General features: G+C 36.6%; 1 protein-coding gene across 7 annotated transcripts in view; it reads right to left on the bottom strand.

Moving 5' to 3' along the window:
* The window catches only part of SLC10A7 (solute carrier family 10 member 7), a 277,847-nt gene that overhangs the window by 238,267 nt on the left and 19,868 nt on the right, over positions 1-19,712 (bottom strand). For all 7 annotated transcript variants that reach the window (XM_023227260.1, XM_023227265.1, XM_023227264.1 and 4 more), the window contains one exon: positions 14,515-14,590. In XM_023227260.1, the coding sequence (XP_023083028.1) occupies positions 14,515-14,590 (76 nt within the window). The remainder of the gene's footprint in view (positions 1-14,514; positions 14,591-19,712) is intronic.

Genomic DNA, 19,712 nt, shown 5'->3' with positions numbered 1-19,712 from the left:
CATAAGACTAGACAAATTTCTTCAGAAATATTAATTTATTCAAATACATTTCCTGTGTCCCTCATCTATGCCAAATACTGCACTAGATACAGAGGATACAACTGTGAATAAGAAATATACATTCGCTGCCATCTAATGAGAGCTTCAGTGAGATATACAGTCATTTTCAACAGTCCGTGTTAAATGTGCCTTGACGGGGTAGTACCACAGGGCCATAGCAGAGAAATGGCGAAAGCTTCCTGAAAGGAGGCTTCCAGTCAAACAGAAATATCAACACATCCATAACTTCTTAGGAATCATTACTCTGAACACAGCCTTTATTTTTTCCACACAGGTAGTTCAGGTGCTAAGCCATCTGTGGATTGAGGCAGTCTGCTCTACCTCCAGAGTTAACAGAGAATAGCAGAGAAGGGAGGGTGAGGAGCACAAGCATTGAAGCCAGAGTGCCTGAGTTGACATCTTTACTCTACTTTGTTTGCGCTCTGTAAATCTAGACAAGCTTTTAAATCTCTTTTTGTGTCAGTTTTCTCATCTGCAAAATGGGGACAGTAATAATACCTATCTCAAAAGATTAAAGGAATTAATATATGTAAAGCACCGAGAACAAGAACTGACACATAGCGCGCACTGGCTGATCTTACTATTGTGATGGCAAGAGTTTACTGTGATTGAGGTCATCCCTTATTGTGCAAGGGGTAGCAGCTCACTAAATCCATGTAGGGCAAAGGAACTGCCCACAGGTTAAAAGTGCCTTCTATAATTGTGCATCAGAATAGTCCTGAGTTATTCCATCCTTCTGCTGTGCTCTTTTTTTCCTTCTGGATCAGAAATCAGAAAGTGCTTGCATTTCTTCACATCTCTAAGAGGCTTTGTAAAACCTAAGACTAGGCTTTTCCCACTCAACCGGTAAAAGACTCCTCCATTTAGCAAACAAGCTTCTAACTCAATTAACTGCCTTCCTCTTTCTCTATTGGTCCCTTTATTATCAATTAAGCCTGAATTTGTAAAACTTTATCAACCACAGGCAAACTGTTTCTTAAAGTAGGATCTTTTATTTTAATCCTTTGATAAGTTTTCAATCACAATTTGAAAATATTTTTTTTTTCAAGGGAGCTACATAATTCGTTCAACAAAAATTCTATTTTTTTTTTGTTATCTCCAAAAAGATGATGACATCAAACCAAGAGAATTCACATCTCTCTTTATAGACTAACTGAGCATGGAAGATTATTTTTAAATTATACTGCCAGTTCTCATTTTTCATACCAAAATGTGACTATATAGACTATATAGACTAAGAGCAAGTATGCTAACACTACAGAATGGTTGGCAATTAAATAATAATTAGAGAACTAGAAATGTCAAACTTTAGAGGAACAAAAAGAATACATACATGCCAACAACTACATTGCACAAATGCAATGAGTATTCATGAGGGCTTATTTTGACAAAGACTCACTGTAAACTCAAATGAGAGTTAGGCATATCAGTTTAATGGGTTATCAGAGGGCCACAAAAGTCCAAAGTACTTTTTTTTTGTAGAATACTCTATCATGCATTTAAACAAAGATAGTGTAAATAACTATATAAAGTATTTTACCTCATATTGTTAGTTTCCCAGGCCTTTTGACAGAGTTAGATTGCCATGGTTTGCCTATTTGAGAAGGTGTACCATTTTCAAACCAGTGTGAACTTAAGGTAACTATAGTGAGAATGAACTTCATAATAACATTATCTCATGGTCCACATTTGAAGAATCGGTAAATGAGAAACACTATTAAGCATACACTCTGAATAATTCCCACAATAGGCTCTCTTAACTAGAACTAAAATGGACTTGCATGAAGGAAAAAAATATATGCCCAATCTAGGATATCATTTAATCCTATCCCCTCTTTATTCTAGTACAGTAAATACATGAAAGAATCCTGAAATGAGAGATGGAGAACATAGAGTTGTGGAAATTACTTCAACCACTATACGACCAGGAGGAAACTGGATCATTCTCCAGCTTCCCCAAGCCCTTTTCCTGCCATTTTTATTAAGGCTACTCCTACACTGCATTAAAAAGATACAAAAGAAAAGTAGTTCCCACAAAGAAAACTCAAAGATCTTTTGGGGAGCCAAATATACGCAAAAAATATCTGATTAAGGGTGAGTGTCACAACAGAAGTACAAACAAAGTATTGTGGAAGGAAGAAAAGACTAATTCTGACTGGGTGTCTATAGCAGCTTTTTGAGAGGAAAACTATATTTAAGCTGGGCCTTGACTGATGGGCAAGACTTACTAGATATGGGGGATGAGAAGGTTCTTATTATAAGTGCTGACAGATCAGGTGAGCTGACCACAAGCAGCAAAAGAATTCATCAGAAGACAAAGTCCTCAAAATAGTCTGAAGACTAATGCCAAAGGAACTGTCTGCAAGTAATAGGTGGCCAGAAATCCCCCAGAGCATATAGACCAAAGGTCAAAAAGTTTGTCCAGAGAATCAAAGAATCAAAGGAGCTGACTCAAAAGGAAATATGAACGGCAAATATCCATTAGAGTTTAGGGTAGTGTTTTTCAAGCTGTGGTCACAATATCAATTTAGTGAATAATGACTGGCATTATTGTTCCAAGATTGGAGAGAAGGAAAAGGAAGAGAAGAAAAGGAAAAAAAGTGGAGGGAAGAGGGGGAAAAAGGCGAGGGAAAGAAAGAAGAAAGAGTAAATTACACACAGAGTAATTATATTTTGGAAAACTTTTCAGTTTCTGCCTGTGTGAAGTAAGGAAAGACGGGACGGAGAGAGGGAGCGAGGGAGGGAAGGAGGAAGGAAGGAAGGAAGGAAGGAAGGAAGGGAGGGAGGGAGGGAGGGAAATAAATTCCTCATTCAGAGGGCCCTGCAAGGCCAGTATCTTGGCACTGGATTAGAATGCAGCTCAGCCCACTCAATATATTCAGATCATTTGTTTGGATCCAAGTGTTCTTGGGTCATGAATAATAAGCTTGAAAATCTCATTTTCTCTAAGCAGGATGTTCTCATTAAATACTTAGAAAGACACAGCCTGATGACTTTGTAATGCAAGTAAAGTTTAACAGAATCAGTTCTAATGTTTGTAGCAATGCAATACAGATTAAACCTGACTCCTTTGGCCTATACACTGTCCACGTTCCTTTTTTTTTTTTTTTTTTTTTTTGAGATAGGGTCTCACTCTTTTCACCCAGGCTAGAGTGCGTTGGCAGGATCTTGGCTCATTACAACCTCCACCTCCCAAGCACAAGTGATCCTCCCATTTCAAGCTCTCAAGGAGCTGGGACCACAGGCACATACCACCATGCCCAGCTAAATTTTTTTGTATTTTTGGGGACACATGGGGTTTTACCATGTCACCCAGGCTGCTCTGGAACTCCTAAGCTCAAGTGATGCACTGGCCTCAGCCTGCCAAAGTGCTGGGATTACAGGCGTGAGACACGACACCCAGCCAGCCATGTTCTTAATAAACAGACAGATGTCAAATATCTTAATATAAAAAGAGAATAGGTTGGGAAAGCATAAAGATCTACATTTACTGCAATAAAAATAGATCATATTACACCAAGAAGCAAACAGTTTAAAGTGACAGAATATCTCCTCTCATTTACATGGGTCCTATATTTTTCTCCCCCAAAATATTTTCATCTAAAACAACCGTGCCTACATACAATTGATTTAAAAGCTGAAGAAAAGACTACCCAAGATCACAGAGCTAGTTAAGGATGGGGCCAAAAGAAGAAGCTAAGTCTTCTGAAGTTTAATTTATTGACATTTTCATAACTCCATGATTTAGTAAATTATTAAGAATAAGTCTTCCATTTTCAAGAATAACAACTTCATAAATATACACAAATACATGTGTAGCTAGCGTGTAGTTGGTACACAGACAAGCTACAGAACTTGAAAAAGGCACATGCCCAGAATTTGGAAATAAAGCTAAAAATAATCAAATTCTCTATAATAAGATGCAAACATATAAACATTAATTAGATTAGATTAGCTAAAAGAAAAGCTGGCAGTGTGTTGTTGTTTAGACTAGTGCCTCTCTAAAAACGAAGCCTGATGTTTAAAATACAACTTATCAAAATAAACCAAATTATCAAAAAATGTTGCTAGTCATCATACATGCAGATATTCTGATACTGAACAAGGAGAATTAGGTTGATAACACATTTTCAATGTTTATGTAGAACTGTTTAAGTGAGCCGAGATTGCACCATTGCACTCCAGCCTGGGCAACAGTGCGAGACTCTGTCTCCAAAAAAAAAAAAAAAAAAAAAAAAGAGAGAGAGACATACCTGATTGTTTTTTGGCTTGCAATTTTTTTGTTGTTGTTCATTGAAATGGAGCTGGGATGCTTTTCTAGGCTTTACTGTTTCAGAGAAACATCCTATAAATCTATTTAATCTTCAATCCCCTTTATCTAGTTCTAAACTCTCAAAGCAATCTTTCAATTACTAGTTTGGCTCCCCATGGCCTTTAATTCCCAAAGGGGCTATCTTGAGTATCTGACATGAATATTCCAGGTTACAACAATAAATACACAAAAAAACTGAAGACCTATAATGTAAACTAATAATCTGAAATTATCCAGTTTATTAAATTTATTTAAATACAAATCATCTTATGCTACAATGTACTGCTTGTTTTATATCACTTACTAAACTGAAAATTATATAAATGTACTATATATATACAGCAAGCTATTGCAAGTACTTGATATATGTTTTTGCATAAATGAATGAAATGAATGAATGAGCGAATTTAGAAGATCAAGTTCTTGAGACAGCAATAATATTAACTCAGAAAACCCACTTAATACATCAGTGACAAACCTCTGCAATGATGATAATGCTGATGCTTACTTGATGTGTTCCCTCATAGTTTACAAGTATTTCCATATACCAATGCATGAGATCCTTGTAAGCAATCCTATGAAATGAGAATGCAAATATTATTGCTCCTTGTATGGGGAAACCAAAAGCCAGAGAGGTCCAGGACTTATTGAGACCACTAGGTTAGTAATGGTAAAAGCAGGAATTAAGCACATGCTTTGATTCCAAGGCAGGGTATTCTGTGCTCAAGGTCAGGCGGCCCATCAGCAAAGGTGGTGACATAGTGCCACAGCATGTTAAGCTCGAGTTATGTAAATACTTCTCGCCCAAGATCAGGACTGGCCCTAACGTCTGAGGCATAGTCGAACCCAAAGATGGGAGTCATATGGCTTTAGCTATAGGGAGAAGAAGGATTCAGAAACAGGAATCTAGCAGGGCTAACACTTTGTGTTAGATCAGATCTCTGGAAGACACTATTGGGATGGAAAAGGAACCAGACAAGAAGAAAATAAGAATTGATGAGAGGCATGGAAAGAAAATCAGGAGAGATGAGTATCAGGGAAGCAGAAGGAATTTGGAGATGAGTGGCCATGGTATCAGTCATGGAGGATATGAACTGAGAAGTGGCCACTGGGATTGGTGACTAGAAATCACCGCTAACCTATTAAAAGAGCCCTTTTGGTTAGAGAGGTAAAAATGAAGACAATTTGCTGGGCAACAGAGTTAAATGAGAAAATTCTAAGTTACACCAAAAAACAGGGAAATCTAGGTACGTTTCACAAGTTTTATAGCAGCTTAAAACAAACACAGTCAACTCTTTCTACCCCCTAAGAACTCTCGCCCAATCCGGAAGATAAGACTGAAGCTAAAAGGTAGATACAGTAGAAGAGTAGGGACATAGAATTTCTTGCTGTTGCTGCTGTTAATTCTGTTCTTTCATCTGTTAAAGAGGGAAAAGTAGCTGTTACTACTCCTCAGAAAGCACACCACTCTGGAGGCTAAAAAACATACATCTGCCAGCTTTCAAGAAGGCTCAATGCTGACATTGTTTTTCAGACATAAGATTCCACCAGGATGCCATTAACCTTACACTACAAGCCAAAGCAGTAATCCCATTTAACAGAAGAGAAAGGCAAAGAACAGAAAGGCTAAGTAATTGCTAAAGCAGAGAAAGTGACTGACAGATCAGATTTCCGTTTCACTCCTAGTCCTCTCTGCTGATTAGATCTACTCTAACTGCCTTTATAAATGTTTCAATGAATCTTATCTTAATGCATTGGATTAGCAAGACCAACTCCCCAATGATAATGCAAAATAACCCTGAAATGTTTCATGCCTCACTCATGAGTCAGAAATTGAACTTTCAGTCTCCATTTGGACTGTGATGATCTTGATCTTTCACCTCTAGCAAAAATCTCATAGCTATACTTTGAAAGTTAGTAATGAGTGCTTCATTTGCTTTCCAAGCAGATAGAAAACCTTTTTTAAATACACTCAGACTTCCATGACCTTAATCTATGACTTAAAGACTTCACCACATGCAATAATTTTCTTTGCTAAGGAGACATTCTTAAATTATCTTTGAAGGGATTTGAGCACCAGCCCCATTGATGAAAGTAAACACACACACACACACACACACAAACACACACACACACTTGTTATCTTTCTTCTATACCCCAAATCAAAATGTTTCTTTAAAATGTATTTGGAATTCAGCATGACTATCAAAGTTCTAAAATCCTTCAACCCGCTAAGTGAAATATAATAAAAATGCCAGCTAAATATGCTTGCATTAAAAGAAGCACATTGTCTTAATACTACACTAGGCAAGACCATAGCCTAACGCTGCAAGTAGCAAACACAGTCTAGATCCCTAACCTGAAGTTCTGGCTCTCCCACACAGCTGGGTGGAGCTGACCTCACTTGTGGTGCATTTTGTTTTCTTCTACATTAAAATGGAAAACAATAATTTAACGATGAGGGTCATCTAGGCAAAACTATTCCACTATGCTTTGCCTATTTTTGTGAGGTTTATAACATGAAGTAGAGATTTGGAATACTGTAATATCACGTTAAACGTAAGCTTCTCAAAGTCAGGCACTGGATTGTCATGTCTCAGAACACAATACTCTAAAGCATGGTGCCGTGGCATACTGAGTACTTTCGAGCTGAGACAGACAAGGGGGCCTCAAAAGCAAGATGGTCTCCCTAACCTTCTCCTGCCCTCCTGTCTCCTGTCCCTCTTTCTCTTGTCCCTGAGTGGATCATAGAAACTAGAATTCCTCTTCCCCTAGGTGGATCATAGAAAGCAGAAAGGTCACTCCGATTTCCTCCCTTCTCCCTTGAAGATCCTTATGTGACAGGTGTCCTTTCTCACACTCAGGGGGAAAGCAAGTCTTACAGAGACACAGAAAAGAATATGAAAAACCTGGCCTTGTTAAGTGGCCCCAGCCTATTACCATTAGAGCATACCCCTTTTTTTCCAACCATGTTTCTCCCCAACTATCCACTTATTTCATTAGACAGCATAAAAATATAGTTTTCCCTGGCTCTTTGGGTCTATATTTCTGAAATTACCCATGTCACCTAAAACTTTGGGCAAATAAATTTGTTATGCTTTTCTCTTGTTAATGTGTCATTTGTCATAGGGATGTCAGCTACGACCCTTGTTATGGGTGAGCAAAAGATTACTTTTTCTCCCCTGTAAGATCTTACTATCCTTATTATTCTCTATGGTAGAAAACAATATCTTAAAGTTGATGCTTAACAACTGGTTGAATACTGTATTCTATTTCTAAAGCTGGATTGTGGACATAGAAGTGCATATTGTACTTTAAATTGTGTATATGTGTTTTACACACTTTTTGTAGCTATGATAGGTTTCATAATTTTTAAAAGAAGGAGATTCTTGAGGCCCATCCACTAAACATTCTAATTCAATATGTCTAGGATGGATATGATATAAAGAATTTAAGTTTACTTTCCTAATCTTTCAGGTAATGCCAGTGCAAGTGATCCATGAAATCCATTTTAAGAAACAAACAATCAAAGAAGCACAAATAAACATAAATAACATACCTATAGTCAGTACACTGCTACTAGTGGTAAAGGTGCCTATTTTCATGGTTTGAATTGCCAGGCCTGGTTTTAAACACAGATAACCTAGAGTTTAAATATTACTCCCAGATCTGACTAAAGACTCCTTTCTAACTTGCCCTGACTTTTATCTATTACAACTCTTAATGCTTTTTTCTTTTTTCCTTCAGATATTTGAAGGCAGACATTCCTTAATTATATTTCTCTTCTACTTGTTTAATATGTAGGCTCTCAAAATTTTGCAAAGCTATATAGCTTTGCAACTTTACTTGGATGTTAAGGTTTCATACTCACTTCACATTTTTAGGCAATGGCTTTTAGCTGAATTCTTCCTTTTCTCAGCATGCAAAAGAAGCAATATTGAGATAAAAGAAGATAATGCCTCTTTCCCAAACCCTACCTTTCTTGTTTTTTCACTAAACACCAGTATAAACGATAGAAAAATGAAACAGTTCTACAACAATACTATGAAAATCACGTAACTCCCTCTCCAAACATGGGGAATAACTTTCTAGTTTCTTAATTTTTTTTTCTTTTATAAAGGAATCCACATGATAGTTATTGTAAGGCAGAAGTAACTTGAATTTAAATACAATGATTCTCTTAGCAAGTCTCATCAGGTTTAAAACCTTTGTAAGGCTTTTGGAGGGAAAAAAATCAAATAAAAATTTTATCACAGAATCTTGTATTTGGAACAGAAATTTAAACTAAACAAATATATATAGTTTTAAACAAAGAATAAGTGTTTATCTTTCGCCTCCCATGTCAGAATAAAATATAAAACATTCTGATCTATCTTATTTTTGGCAATAAAATTAGGATTAACCAACTCTTATTACTTTTTTCTTGTTTTGTTTTGGTTTTTTTTTGAGATGGAGTCTCGCTCTGTCACCCAGGCTGGAGTGCAATGGCTCAATCTTGGCTCACTGCAACCTCCGCATCACGAGTTCAAGCAATTCTTCTGCCTTAGCCTCCCGAGTAGCTGGGATTATAGGCGTATGCCACCAAGCCTGGTTAATTTTTCTATTTTTAGCAGAGACGAGGTTTCCCCATGTTGACCAGGCAAGTCTTGAACTTCTGACCTCAGGTGATCCCCCCCCATGCCTGGGCCTCCCAAAATGCTGGGATTATAGACAGGAGCCACGGCCCCCAGCCTTATTACTTTTTCTATTACTTAAAAAGGAACTACAACTACATGCACACACATATACACACAGCCACAATCACCACCAGCTGGACCATGTCAAAGCATACTCTACAATTTTGCAGTTTTGAAAACTTGTGTTTAAAATATTCAAATGAATAAATAACAATCACAAATAAGAAGCTGACCATGTTTCTAATATTTAAATAAAAATAGCTTAAAATGTAAAAGCCACAAAAGAAGATTGTCAGTCAGCTTTACCACTAAACAGTATCATTTGTTTACCTGAGAAATATACTGGCATTTCAGTGTATATACACTGCTATGCACATACATTGAGTCCCTTCTGCTGCTAAAAGTTATTATAAATTCTAGTTAGCTCACTGAAACAAAAATAACCTAAGTTATAAGAACAGACTTTTTTTTTAACTAACAAAAAGCAATAAAGTTACTTCTTACCAAAGTACAACCCATGATAAAATCTTTTGGTAACCAACAATTTTACTGAAAGTCATTTAAAATGAAAAGTGTGTAAGTAGCAGAAACAAATTTCCTCCTATGTTCTATAACAACTTCGCAAAATGAAAATAATCATTTCAAATGACATCATTACAACTGCGTACATCCCCAAATCATTAAAACCAAATATGCTATACAACCATACACTTTATTTTGTACATGAGAGCACATATTAAACATGTATATATTACATATAAATATGTAAATATACATGAGCATCAACTAAATGTGAAAAAGGTGATAACACAAAATCCTGAAGGAAAATGTTTTCCTACTTGACATAAACACCATCAAGAACATTTTGCAAGGACAATGCAACATGGAAATATGCCACAGCAATTCTATTGCTATGTTAAAACCCATGTCAGTACAGAGCTGCTACATGCAAGGCAGAGCAGAGAATCACAGAAAAGCAGAATCAGGGCCTTCATCAAATACTAGGTGACAGTGAGCCCAGCTTGTGGACCTTTTCATTACACACACCAACAAATTTACTGTCCATCCTTAGATTACATTCTTTCCAATATATTATACAGAAGATTAGTCTTCTTTCACATTTACTGCAACAAAAGTCTATATTCACTTATCTAGTAACATTATTTTAGGAAAGCATTAAACTTTTCTATTACCTTTTCTTGCAGATCATTTTCTCCTACAATCTGGTGAAAATATGAAATAGTCTACTCATTTCATATCAGAAGATAGGACCAAACTAGACTCTGTAAACTTCATTTCTGAAGCTGATATTCAAGATTTATGAAAAATTATATCTTATACCCTGGTCTACAAAAATGCTTGATAATCATGAAACTACACAATATAAACATTTAAAGAAATAGACTAACACTTTTAGAAAATAAAGGAGATATTTCTAAATTCCACATTATTAACGTGGAACATTAATGTAAACAATTTATCTATTGAGGGAAAAAACATGTAAGTAGACTTTAGAAGAATCTAATGCTATGTTACTGTCAAGGATATGGATGAAATGTGAACTTTGGTCAAAAGTTGAGAACAAAAAGGTTTTTAGTCTCTAAAATCAATATAGCCTGCACACCTCTTAAGGGAATCACCATTAGACAAATCACATTTTTCTCTAATCACAATAGAAAGAAAACCACAGAGCATACTAGTCTAAAACTCCTATACCTCCTCTATCTCACTAATTAAATGGCAAATAGTAAAAACTACCTGACATAATGAAATCTTTGGTTAAATCCAGCTATCTGGTAATTTCATTCCCACACTAAGAAGCTAAACGTGGCTTTGAGAAAACACACAACCACAATGCCTGGCTTCACTTTCAATGCATGTCTACGCATCTCAGCTGGCTCCTCAGTCCAGCCTAGCTGTCCTGCCATACCCTCAAGTTAACTCACTTTCCTCATCTAGATGGCAATTGCACACCTTCTCCTCCCTTTTGAAACATCAATACTACCTACCTCATTATCACTCTCAGTTGTTGATCTTGCTTCCAACCTCACTAAGAAAATAAAAACCATGAAAAAAGATCAAGTATACCCCTTCTGCCCAGCTACACACATCCATATCCACACACTCTGCCTTCACTTCTGTTATTATAAACAAACAGCCCAAGGTCCACTGACAGTCATACAACTCAATACCATTCTTTCTCATTTGATCAAACATATTACTCCAGCATACACACTCTCTCTTACATCAACAGTTTCCTCTCTAGTGTAGCATTCTCATCATGGTACATACATGCTGTTATTTCTACATCAAAAAAATTTCTACCCCACATCCCCTCTAAATACAACCTCATTTCCCTTTTCCCTTTCATCACAGAGAACCTCAAAACAGTTGACTCTACTTCTATCTCTAATTCTGCTCTTCCCACTTTTTTCTTGAGCCCACTCCAAAAAAGCTTTTATTTCAATGCTCCACCAAAACCACTCCGGTCAGGCTGCCAATTACTCCATGTAGCATGATTCAGTGGCTAATCTTCAGAATTTACCTTACACAACTTATATCAGCATTATTTTACACAGTGAACCAGACCCTCCTCAAACACTTTTTCACATGGCTTTCAGGACACCTGGCTTCCCTGACACAATGCTCTCCTGTTTTTCCTGTTCTCATTACTGCTGCTTTCTCTGTTGTCTTTGTTGGTTATTCCTCATTCCCTTGACCTCTTAATGTTGGAGTGATCCAGGGCTCAGTCCTTGAACTTCTTCTGTTTTATATCTATGCTCTCTCCCCAAAAAATCTCATCCAATTTTGGCTTTAAATACATTTATCCACTGATGATTCCCTAATTTATATCTCTAGTTTAGACCACTTCCTAAACTACTAATTCTAATATCTCTAATTCTTCATTAGTATTTCCACTTGAATATACATTAGACATCTTAGTACATCAAAAAACCAAACTCTTGATCTTTACTTATATAGCTGACATTACAAGTATTCACTAAAGTCAGTTCCCTTCTCCTTCAGCACACATAAATGACAACACATGGTAAGGCCTTATGACTTATTCTGGCCAATTTAATGTGAGCAAAGTGCCATGTATCACTGTCAACCTGGGCAGTGAAAAACCTATTTATGGTTCTCCAATCTTACTCTCTGCTGTGGCAAGTGAAAATGTTGTGTGTTCCATCCAGGGGGTAGACCTACAAGACAGTAGAGCCTCCAATCAATCTGGCATCTTTGGGGATGGCAAAAGACCTTCCCATTGACCCACATGGGACATGTGCTACGAACAAGAAATAAATGTATATTTTTAACCACTGAGATTTTGGAGTTCTTAGTGATCCCAGAATAGCCTAGCCTCTGTAGGCTAATACTCCCCAAACCTGTTCTCACATAGCAACAGCAACCTCATCCTTTCAGTTGCTCGACCAAAAACCTTAAAGTCCTTCTTCATCCCTCTTTTTCTCTCACACCCCACATCTAATTCATCAGCATATCCTGTACCAAATACACCCAGAATCCAATCACCTTTACTGTCTCCACTACCATCCTGTTCTTCAAAAGACACTGGTGAAAAATAATAAGACAAGTCACAGGCTAGGAAAAAAATATTGACAAAGCAAATATCTGATGAAAGAGATATATCCAGAATATATAGAACTCTTAATGCTCATCAATAAGTAAACAAACCACCCAATTTTTTAAAAAATGAGCAAGAGAGTTAATAGACATTTCACTAAAGAAGACATATGAATAGCAAATCAACACATGAAAAGATACTCAATATCACTGGGAATACAAATTAAATTAGAACCACAATGAGATATCATTACACCATATTAGAATGGCAAAAATTAAAAAGACTGAAAATACACTACCAAACGTTGACTAGGATGTAGAACACTGGAACTCTCATTCGCTACTGGTTGGAATGTAAAACTGTATGACCACTTTAAAAAATAGTTTGGTAATTTATTTAAAAGTTAAACATACATATGCAGTAAAAGAAGAGTGCTTGTATATTGAGAGAAATGGTCTACATCAGAAGCTATTTATAGGAGGCTTATAACTATTTATAGGTGATTCTTCCTTGATTAAAAGGTACTAAAACTTACACCTACCAGATGATATACCCCTTCCACTCCTAGGTATTTCCAAGGAAATGGGGGTATATTATATATAAACTTAAGATTTCTACAGGAATGCTCATAGCCAAAACTTAGAAACTGCCCAAATTTCCATCAACAGGTGAATGGATAAACAATTTGTAGCATATCTATACAAAATACTCCTCAGCAAAAAAGGTACTGAATTATTAATGAATACAACATAGATGAATTACAAAATATGTATGCTTAGTAAAAGAAGCTAGAAAAGATTTTTTTAAAAAAGAGCACAAACTCTTTAATTTCATCACATAAAACTCTAAAAAATGCAAACTAATCTACAGTGACAGAGAGCAGATCAGTGGTTGCCTGGGGAAGAGCGGTGTTGAGAAGGGCAGAAGGAAGGCATGTCAATGGGACTCAGGAAACTCTTTGAGGGTGTACATATGGACATGGATATGTTCACTATCTTCATTGTGTTGGTGGTTTCACAAGTATACACATATGTCAAAGCATTAAACTGTTTATGTTTATACAGTTTGTTATATGTCAATGATACTTCCATAAACCTGTTTTCAATATAGCAGGTACTCAATAATTTTGGAAAACAGAAACTGGATGAAAATGAAAATCGATGTTGAAAGCAGAATCCTAAGAATGAACTGAAGTGGAAACCCATTATCTTCCCTCTTTCAATAGCATCTTTTTTCTGAATGAGAGAATATAAGTAGAAAAGGAGAAATAAGCTATCACAAATGAATGTCCCTCGGTATAAAGTCATAGGGCCTTTCAACCAGGGAAGAACCCCCTATAAGTAACTTCTGCATTGGACAATTGCTACCCCAATATACAAATACAATTATTGTGCCATAGTCCCCTAGCAGTTGAATAATCTCTTTGAATTCATCTAATAAACCTAGCCTAATTTCTTCTTTTTATATCATCTTCACTTGTCATTAAACATACTGAACTTTTCCCCATCAATTTAGTTTGTTAACAATTTTTTTGGAAATAAGGAATAGCCATACTGGATGTCCTCAGGCTGTGAATCTTGGATGAAAAATGCCTTTCCCAGGTCTTCTCTATCCTTGGTCTCCCAATTTCCACTGAGGTAGAAGACAAATCACTATCTCTATGTCACTCATTTCCCTTGCTCTTCTCTTTGAAATGCTAAATTCCATCCATCATGATCAATTTTAGCATCATGCTAGTATGTGAGTACACCTCCTTCTTTCACAAGCTGTTATGGCTAGGAGTTTTCTGCAACATCAACCCTTCATGTTCAAAACTATGGTACAATTTTGAAATAAAAGCACAGCATGCGCTTATGTTTAAATAAGGTAGCCCCATGACTCACCTCATTTCCACCAACTGCCTTGGTTAAAATCACTGCAGAAGACACAGGCGGAGGCATGCAACCTACTGTCTGCAAACTGAAAAATAAAAGAAAATCCAACTATAAATAATTTTTTAAGTCATAGACAGCTGTCACCACATTCATTCTAAAATAGCAAGGCTGAGCAAATGAAAATAAGGGCATATTTATTGATGCACATGCCCTGTTGAATTTAGACAAGTCTGCACAAGGCAACACGGCTTACAAGGTGCTGCAAATGTATGGGTTCTAATCTCTTATGCTATTCCACAGGCTTGAGTGAGTCTATTTTAAGCTATTTAATCTCTTATTACACAATTCAAAAAGCAGTCAAGGTATAGTGAGTGCAGTCATTGAAAGATAACCAAAATAGCTAATCATTTGGTAAGTGTATGTAGTCTTAGGTTATTTTTAGGTAAAGTGAAAAATATTTTCCCTACATTTTGTTTGTAGGAAGTCTCTAAATCTTCAAAACCACTTCCAAAGTTCAAAATACTTGACAAGACACAAGCTTGTATCTTTGGATTTCTTTCTATAGAAGAGTAGTTTTCAAACCTTCATCTCATAAAAGACATTTTAATGTTGTAATAACATTACAGAAACAGGCGTGACACAATCATATACTTCTTGCATTCAGACTCTGTAGTAAATTCTAGTATCTATTCTCAATTTCGTTTTTATTAAATTAAGTGCACACACCCAAGATCATGACAGGTCTATTTTCTTAGTTTAGGACAGAAAATAAATTGCATAACAAGCAAATGAAACTATGAGTAATAAACTTAAGTACTATAAATTTTTTTAATTACTCAAAATTCACATAGAATGTATCTTCTAGGGAGAACAGGTATCTGACCTAAGTGGAAAGTTCATACAGGGCATAGAGGACAGAGAGTATCTGACTTAGACTTTGAATGAGTATGATTAAAGATTATAGTTGACCATTTAACAACATGGATTTGAACTGTGAGGGCCCCACTTATACAAGAATTTCTTCTGCCTCTGCTACAACTGAGACAGCAAGACTTCTTCCTCTTCTTCAGCCTACTCAATGTGAAGATGACAAAAATGAAGGCCTATATAATGATCCATTTCTACTTAATGAATAGTAAATATATTTTTTCTTCCTTATAATTTTCTTAATATGTTTCTTTTCTATAGCTTAATTGTAAGAATATGTAATACATGTAATATATAAAGTATATGTTAATTGACTCTTTATATTATAGGTAAGGCTTCCAGTCAATGGTTAGGCTACTAATAGTTAAGTTTTGGGGGAGTCAAAAGTTATATGTGGATTTTCAACTGCATGGGGGTTGGCACCTCTAAGTTTCACAGTGTTCAAGGGTCAACTATATTTTTATTCATTTTTGTAAGAACATATTATCTAAAATTTATGCAATAGATTTACATTAGGTCCGAAATACGAAAAATAATGTTTAAACTCATTTTGATTGAAGCATAAGAAAACTGGAATTTCCAACTCAGTTCCATTCAATATGGTCTTCTTTCCAGATCTGTTTTACCATGAGCTACTAGAGTGGTCTGCCCTATTATGAATTCCCAATTTCTGAGTCTTCCTTAGAGTCTACTATCATCGTCACTAATACTGAGCATTTACCATTTGTAGTAGACACTATTCTAAACACTTTACATACTATCTCATTTATTCCTCAAAAGTTATGTTTTAAGATAAGTTGTTATTATTATTCCCATTTTACAGAAAACTGAAGTGAAGAAAGAAGTTAAGTAACTTTCCAAACTCACAAAGCCACCTATCTGAGGTAAAACTTTTATGGGTCAAAGACTTATCTAGGCCTCCCACCTCAGCCTCTCTGCCTTCTGTCTCCCCTATCCCCAATACTAGGACAGATCCTCTCAAGCATTTTCAGTCTTTCTAGCTTTTTCATCCCTCCTCTTCCAGCCCCTTCCCTTCTATGTGCAAAAAAGCAGAATTCTCATAGCTTTAGAAAGACAAGAATTTTGCTTGAACCCAGGAGGCGGAGGTTGCAGTGAGCCAAGATCGCGCCACTGCACTCCAGCTGGGCAGCAGAGCGAGATGCCATCTCGAAAATAAATAAATAAAAGACAAAATTTGCCAACTATATACTGAATACACATATCTTCTATGGGTAAAGTCCAACAGGAAAGAATTTTTAAAAAGAAATAAAAACATTATTCCTGCCTTCAAGGAGGCAGAAGAGTCAATGCACAAATGTAGATAACTAATAGCAAAATGAGTGAAATGAGTGGTGCTGCCTCCTCAAGATACAACCCCACTTTTCTCATTGTGACTCACTTTTGACCTTTAAAGACTGCCTGCCTCCATGGCCCCACGGACCGTTCTCTCTTTACTTCTCTGAAAGGAGACTTCTTCCCCCTCTAATAGTAATAATAACCTTAAAGTAACCAGTAATCTCCAAATCACCAAATCTGGTATCTTTTTCCTCATATTCATTCTGCTTACCTTCTTCTCAGGGCACTCTAATATTTTCATGGTTACTGTTGTAGTTCGTTCAAATTTAGCTTCTGTCTTTTAAACCAGTCATTCTGGTGGTTTTTTTTTTTAGCCCTAACTACAATTCCCAAATTTGTAGCTGCCTATGACTGCCACTTTAAACTAAGCACGTCTAATGTTGTATTTATATATTTGTTTTCCAAATTTATTGAGGTATAATTGACAAGCAAATATTATAAAAATTTATGGCATACAACATGATGTTTTGACATAGGTATACACTGCGAAATTATTACCACAATCAAACTAATTAACATATACATCTACTCTCTTGGCAATTTTCTAGTATACGTTATTAACTACAGTCACCATGCTATACAAGAGATCTCCAAAATGAATTCATATATTTTCTAAAAAATAAACTTTCCCTCTGAATTCACATATACTTTTGGTCAATGGGACCAGTTCTTTCCCTAATGATCTAGTTGGAAACTTTGAAGTTATATGTGACTCCACTTGCTCCTCAAAAATCAATCTGTGGCTGGGTACGGTGGCTCACACCTTTAATCCCAGCACTTTGGGAGGCCGAGGCGGGCAGATCATGAGGTGAAGAGATTGAAACCATCCTGGTCAACAGGGTGAAACCCTGTCTCTACTAAAAATACAAAAATTAGCCGGGCATGGTAGCAGGCACCTGTAATCCCAGCTACTCAGGAGGCTGAGGCAGAAGAATCACTTGAATCCAGGAGGCAGAGGTTGCAGTGAACCGAGATCACGCCACTGCACTCCAGCCTGGCAACAGAGTCAGACTCTGTCTCAAAAAAAAAAAAAAAAAAAAAAAAAATCAATCTGTCACAACTAACTTTCCAGTTTCCTCCATGACTACTGCCACCATCATCCCTGTCCAGATGCTTCTCAGCCAATCTGGACACTTACAAAAGGCCTGTTCAATGTTCCCTCTACCTCACTCTGTCCCTTTACTATGCAAGGTAACGAGTATGTGCTCAAAATATCTTTATTTCAACAACTTAAACATGATTCTGCAACCCCTTCAAGTTAATATACTTAGTATGTACTTTCAAATTAGGGAGGGGAAGGGAAAAAAACACTAAGCCAGGAAGAGCTTTCTCTAAGTGAATTACGGTAAGTGTATATTCCTTTAAGTTCAACACCTTGAAGTCAGAATTGTTTGTTTTATTTAGCATATTGAGATTGCAAGCTGTCCAATTAATCTTCCTTCATAGCCACTTTTAAACATATTGTTATTTGCTTGCTTAGCATTTTCAACAGCTCTCTCTCCATCATCTATAGCTTCAAATGCAAACTCCTCAGCCCAGTAATTCAGGCCTTCTGCAAGCCAACCCTATGGAAACACTTTATCTTTGTATCTCATTAATGCCTCATTTTTGAAATCTCTAAGAGTACCCAACCTTTGCTGAACTGCTTATTCTTTAACTGATTACACCACTCATCTGAAAAATCACATGGTGTCGCATTTTGGTGATTACTAGGAGGTGTATATATATATATATATATATATATGAGTAAATATCTTTGTATTCCTTGAGTGGCCTACACATGGTAGATATTCAGTAGCTGTTGGTTATTGATATGCATAATACATTGTTGCTCTAAAATGATGTCATCATATTTATATGGCATTTTACACTTTTTGGTGAAATTTGATAGTCATTCTCTCAAACTAAATCTGGCCAAAATGGCACTCTTGATTTCCACCATGCCTCCTAACCTAGTTTTCCCCTCTTAAGTAAAGGATGCTACCAATTACCCAGTGGTTCAAACCTAAAACCTTGGTTCCTCTGTCCTCCTTCTATGTCCTCCTCATCCATCACCAATGAAAGCTCTACTGTAAAATCTATCTGGCACACATTCATTTCTCTCTATTGAACTGCTACCTCACCACTACTCTCTGAGTTGATTTCTCTCAGGCCCCTCTACTATCTCTTTTCCACATAGCAATCAGAAGAATCATTTGCAAACATAAATCAGACCACACCACTCCTTCATTCCAATCCCTCCAATAGCTTCCTATAGTACTCAGAATAAAATTCGAATGCTGTCCTATGGCCTATAAGGCTCTACATAGCGCACTCCTGCCTACTTTTCTTTTTTTTTTTTTTTTTTTTATTATACTTTAAGTTCTAGGGTACATGTGCATAACGTGCAGGTTTGTTACATATGTATACTTGTGCCATGTTGGTGTGCTGCACCCATCAACTCGTCAGCACCCATCAATTCATCATTTATATCAGGTATAACTCCCCAGTGCAATCCCTCCACCCTCCCCCCTCCCAATGATAGGCCCCAGTGTGTGATGTTCCTCTTCCCGAGTCCAAGTGAACTCATTGTTCAGTTCCCACCTATGAGTGAGAACATGCGGTGTTTGGTTTTCTGTTCTTGTGATAGTTTGCTAAGAATGATGGTTTCCAGCTGCATCCATGTCCCTACAAAGGACGCAAACTCATCCTTTTTTATGGCTTCATAGTATTCCATGGTATATATGTGCCACATTTTCTTAATCCAGTCTGTCACTGATGGACATTTGGGTTGATTCTAAGTTTTTGCTATTGTGAATGGTACCGCAATAAACATACGTGTGCATGTGTCTTTGTAGTAGAATAATTTATAATCCTTTGGGTATATACCCAGTAGTGGGATGGCTGGGTCATATGGTACATCTAGTTCTAGATCCTTGAGGAAT

The sequence above is a fragment of the Piliocolobus tephrosceles genome, chromosome 3 (assembly GCF_002776525.5).
Source record: "Piliocolobus tephrosceles isolate RC106 chromosome 3, ASM277652v3, whole genome shotgun sequence".
Lineage (NCBI taxonomy): Eukaryota > Metazoa > Chordata > Mammalia > Primates > Cercopithecidae > Piliocolobus > Piliocolobus tephrosceles.
This window is presented reverse-complemented; position numbering and strand designations above follow the sequence as displayed.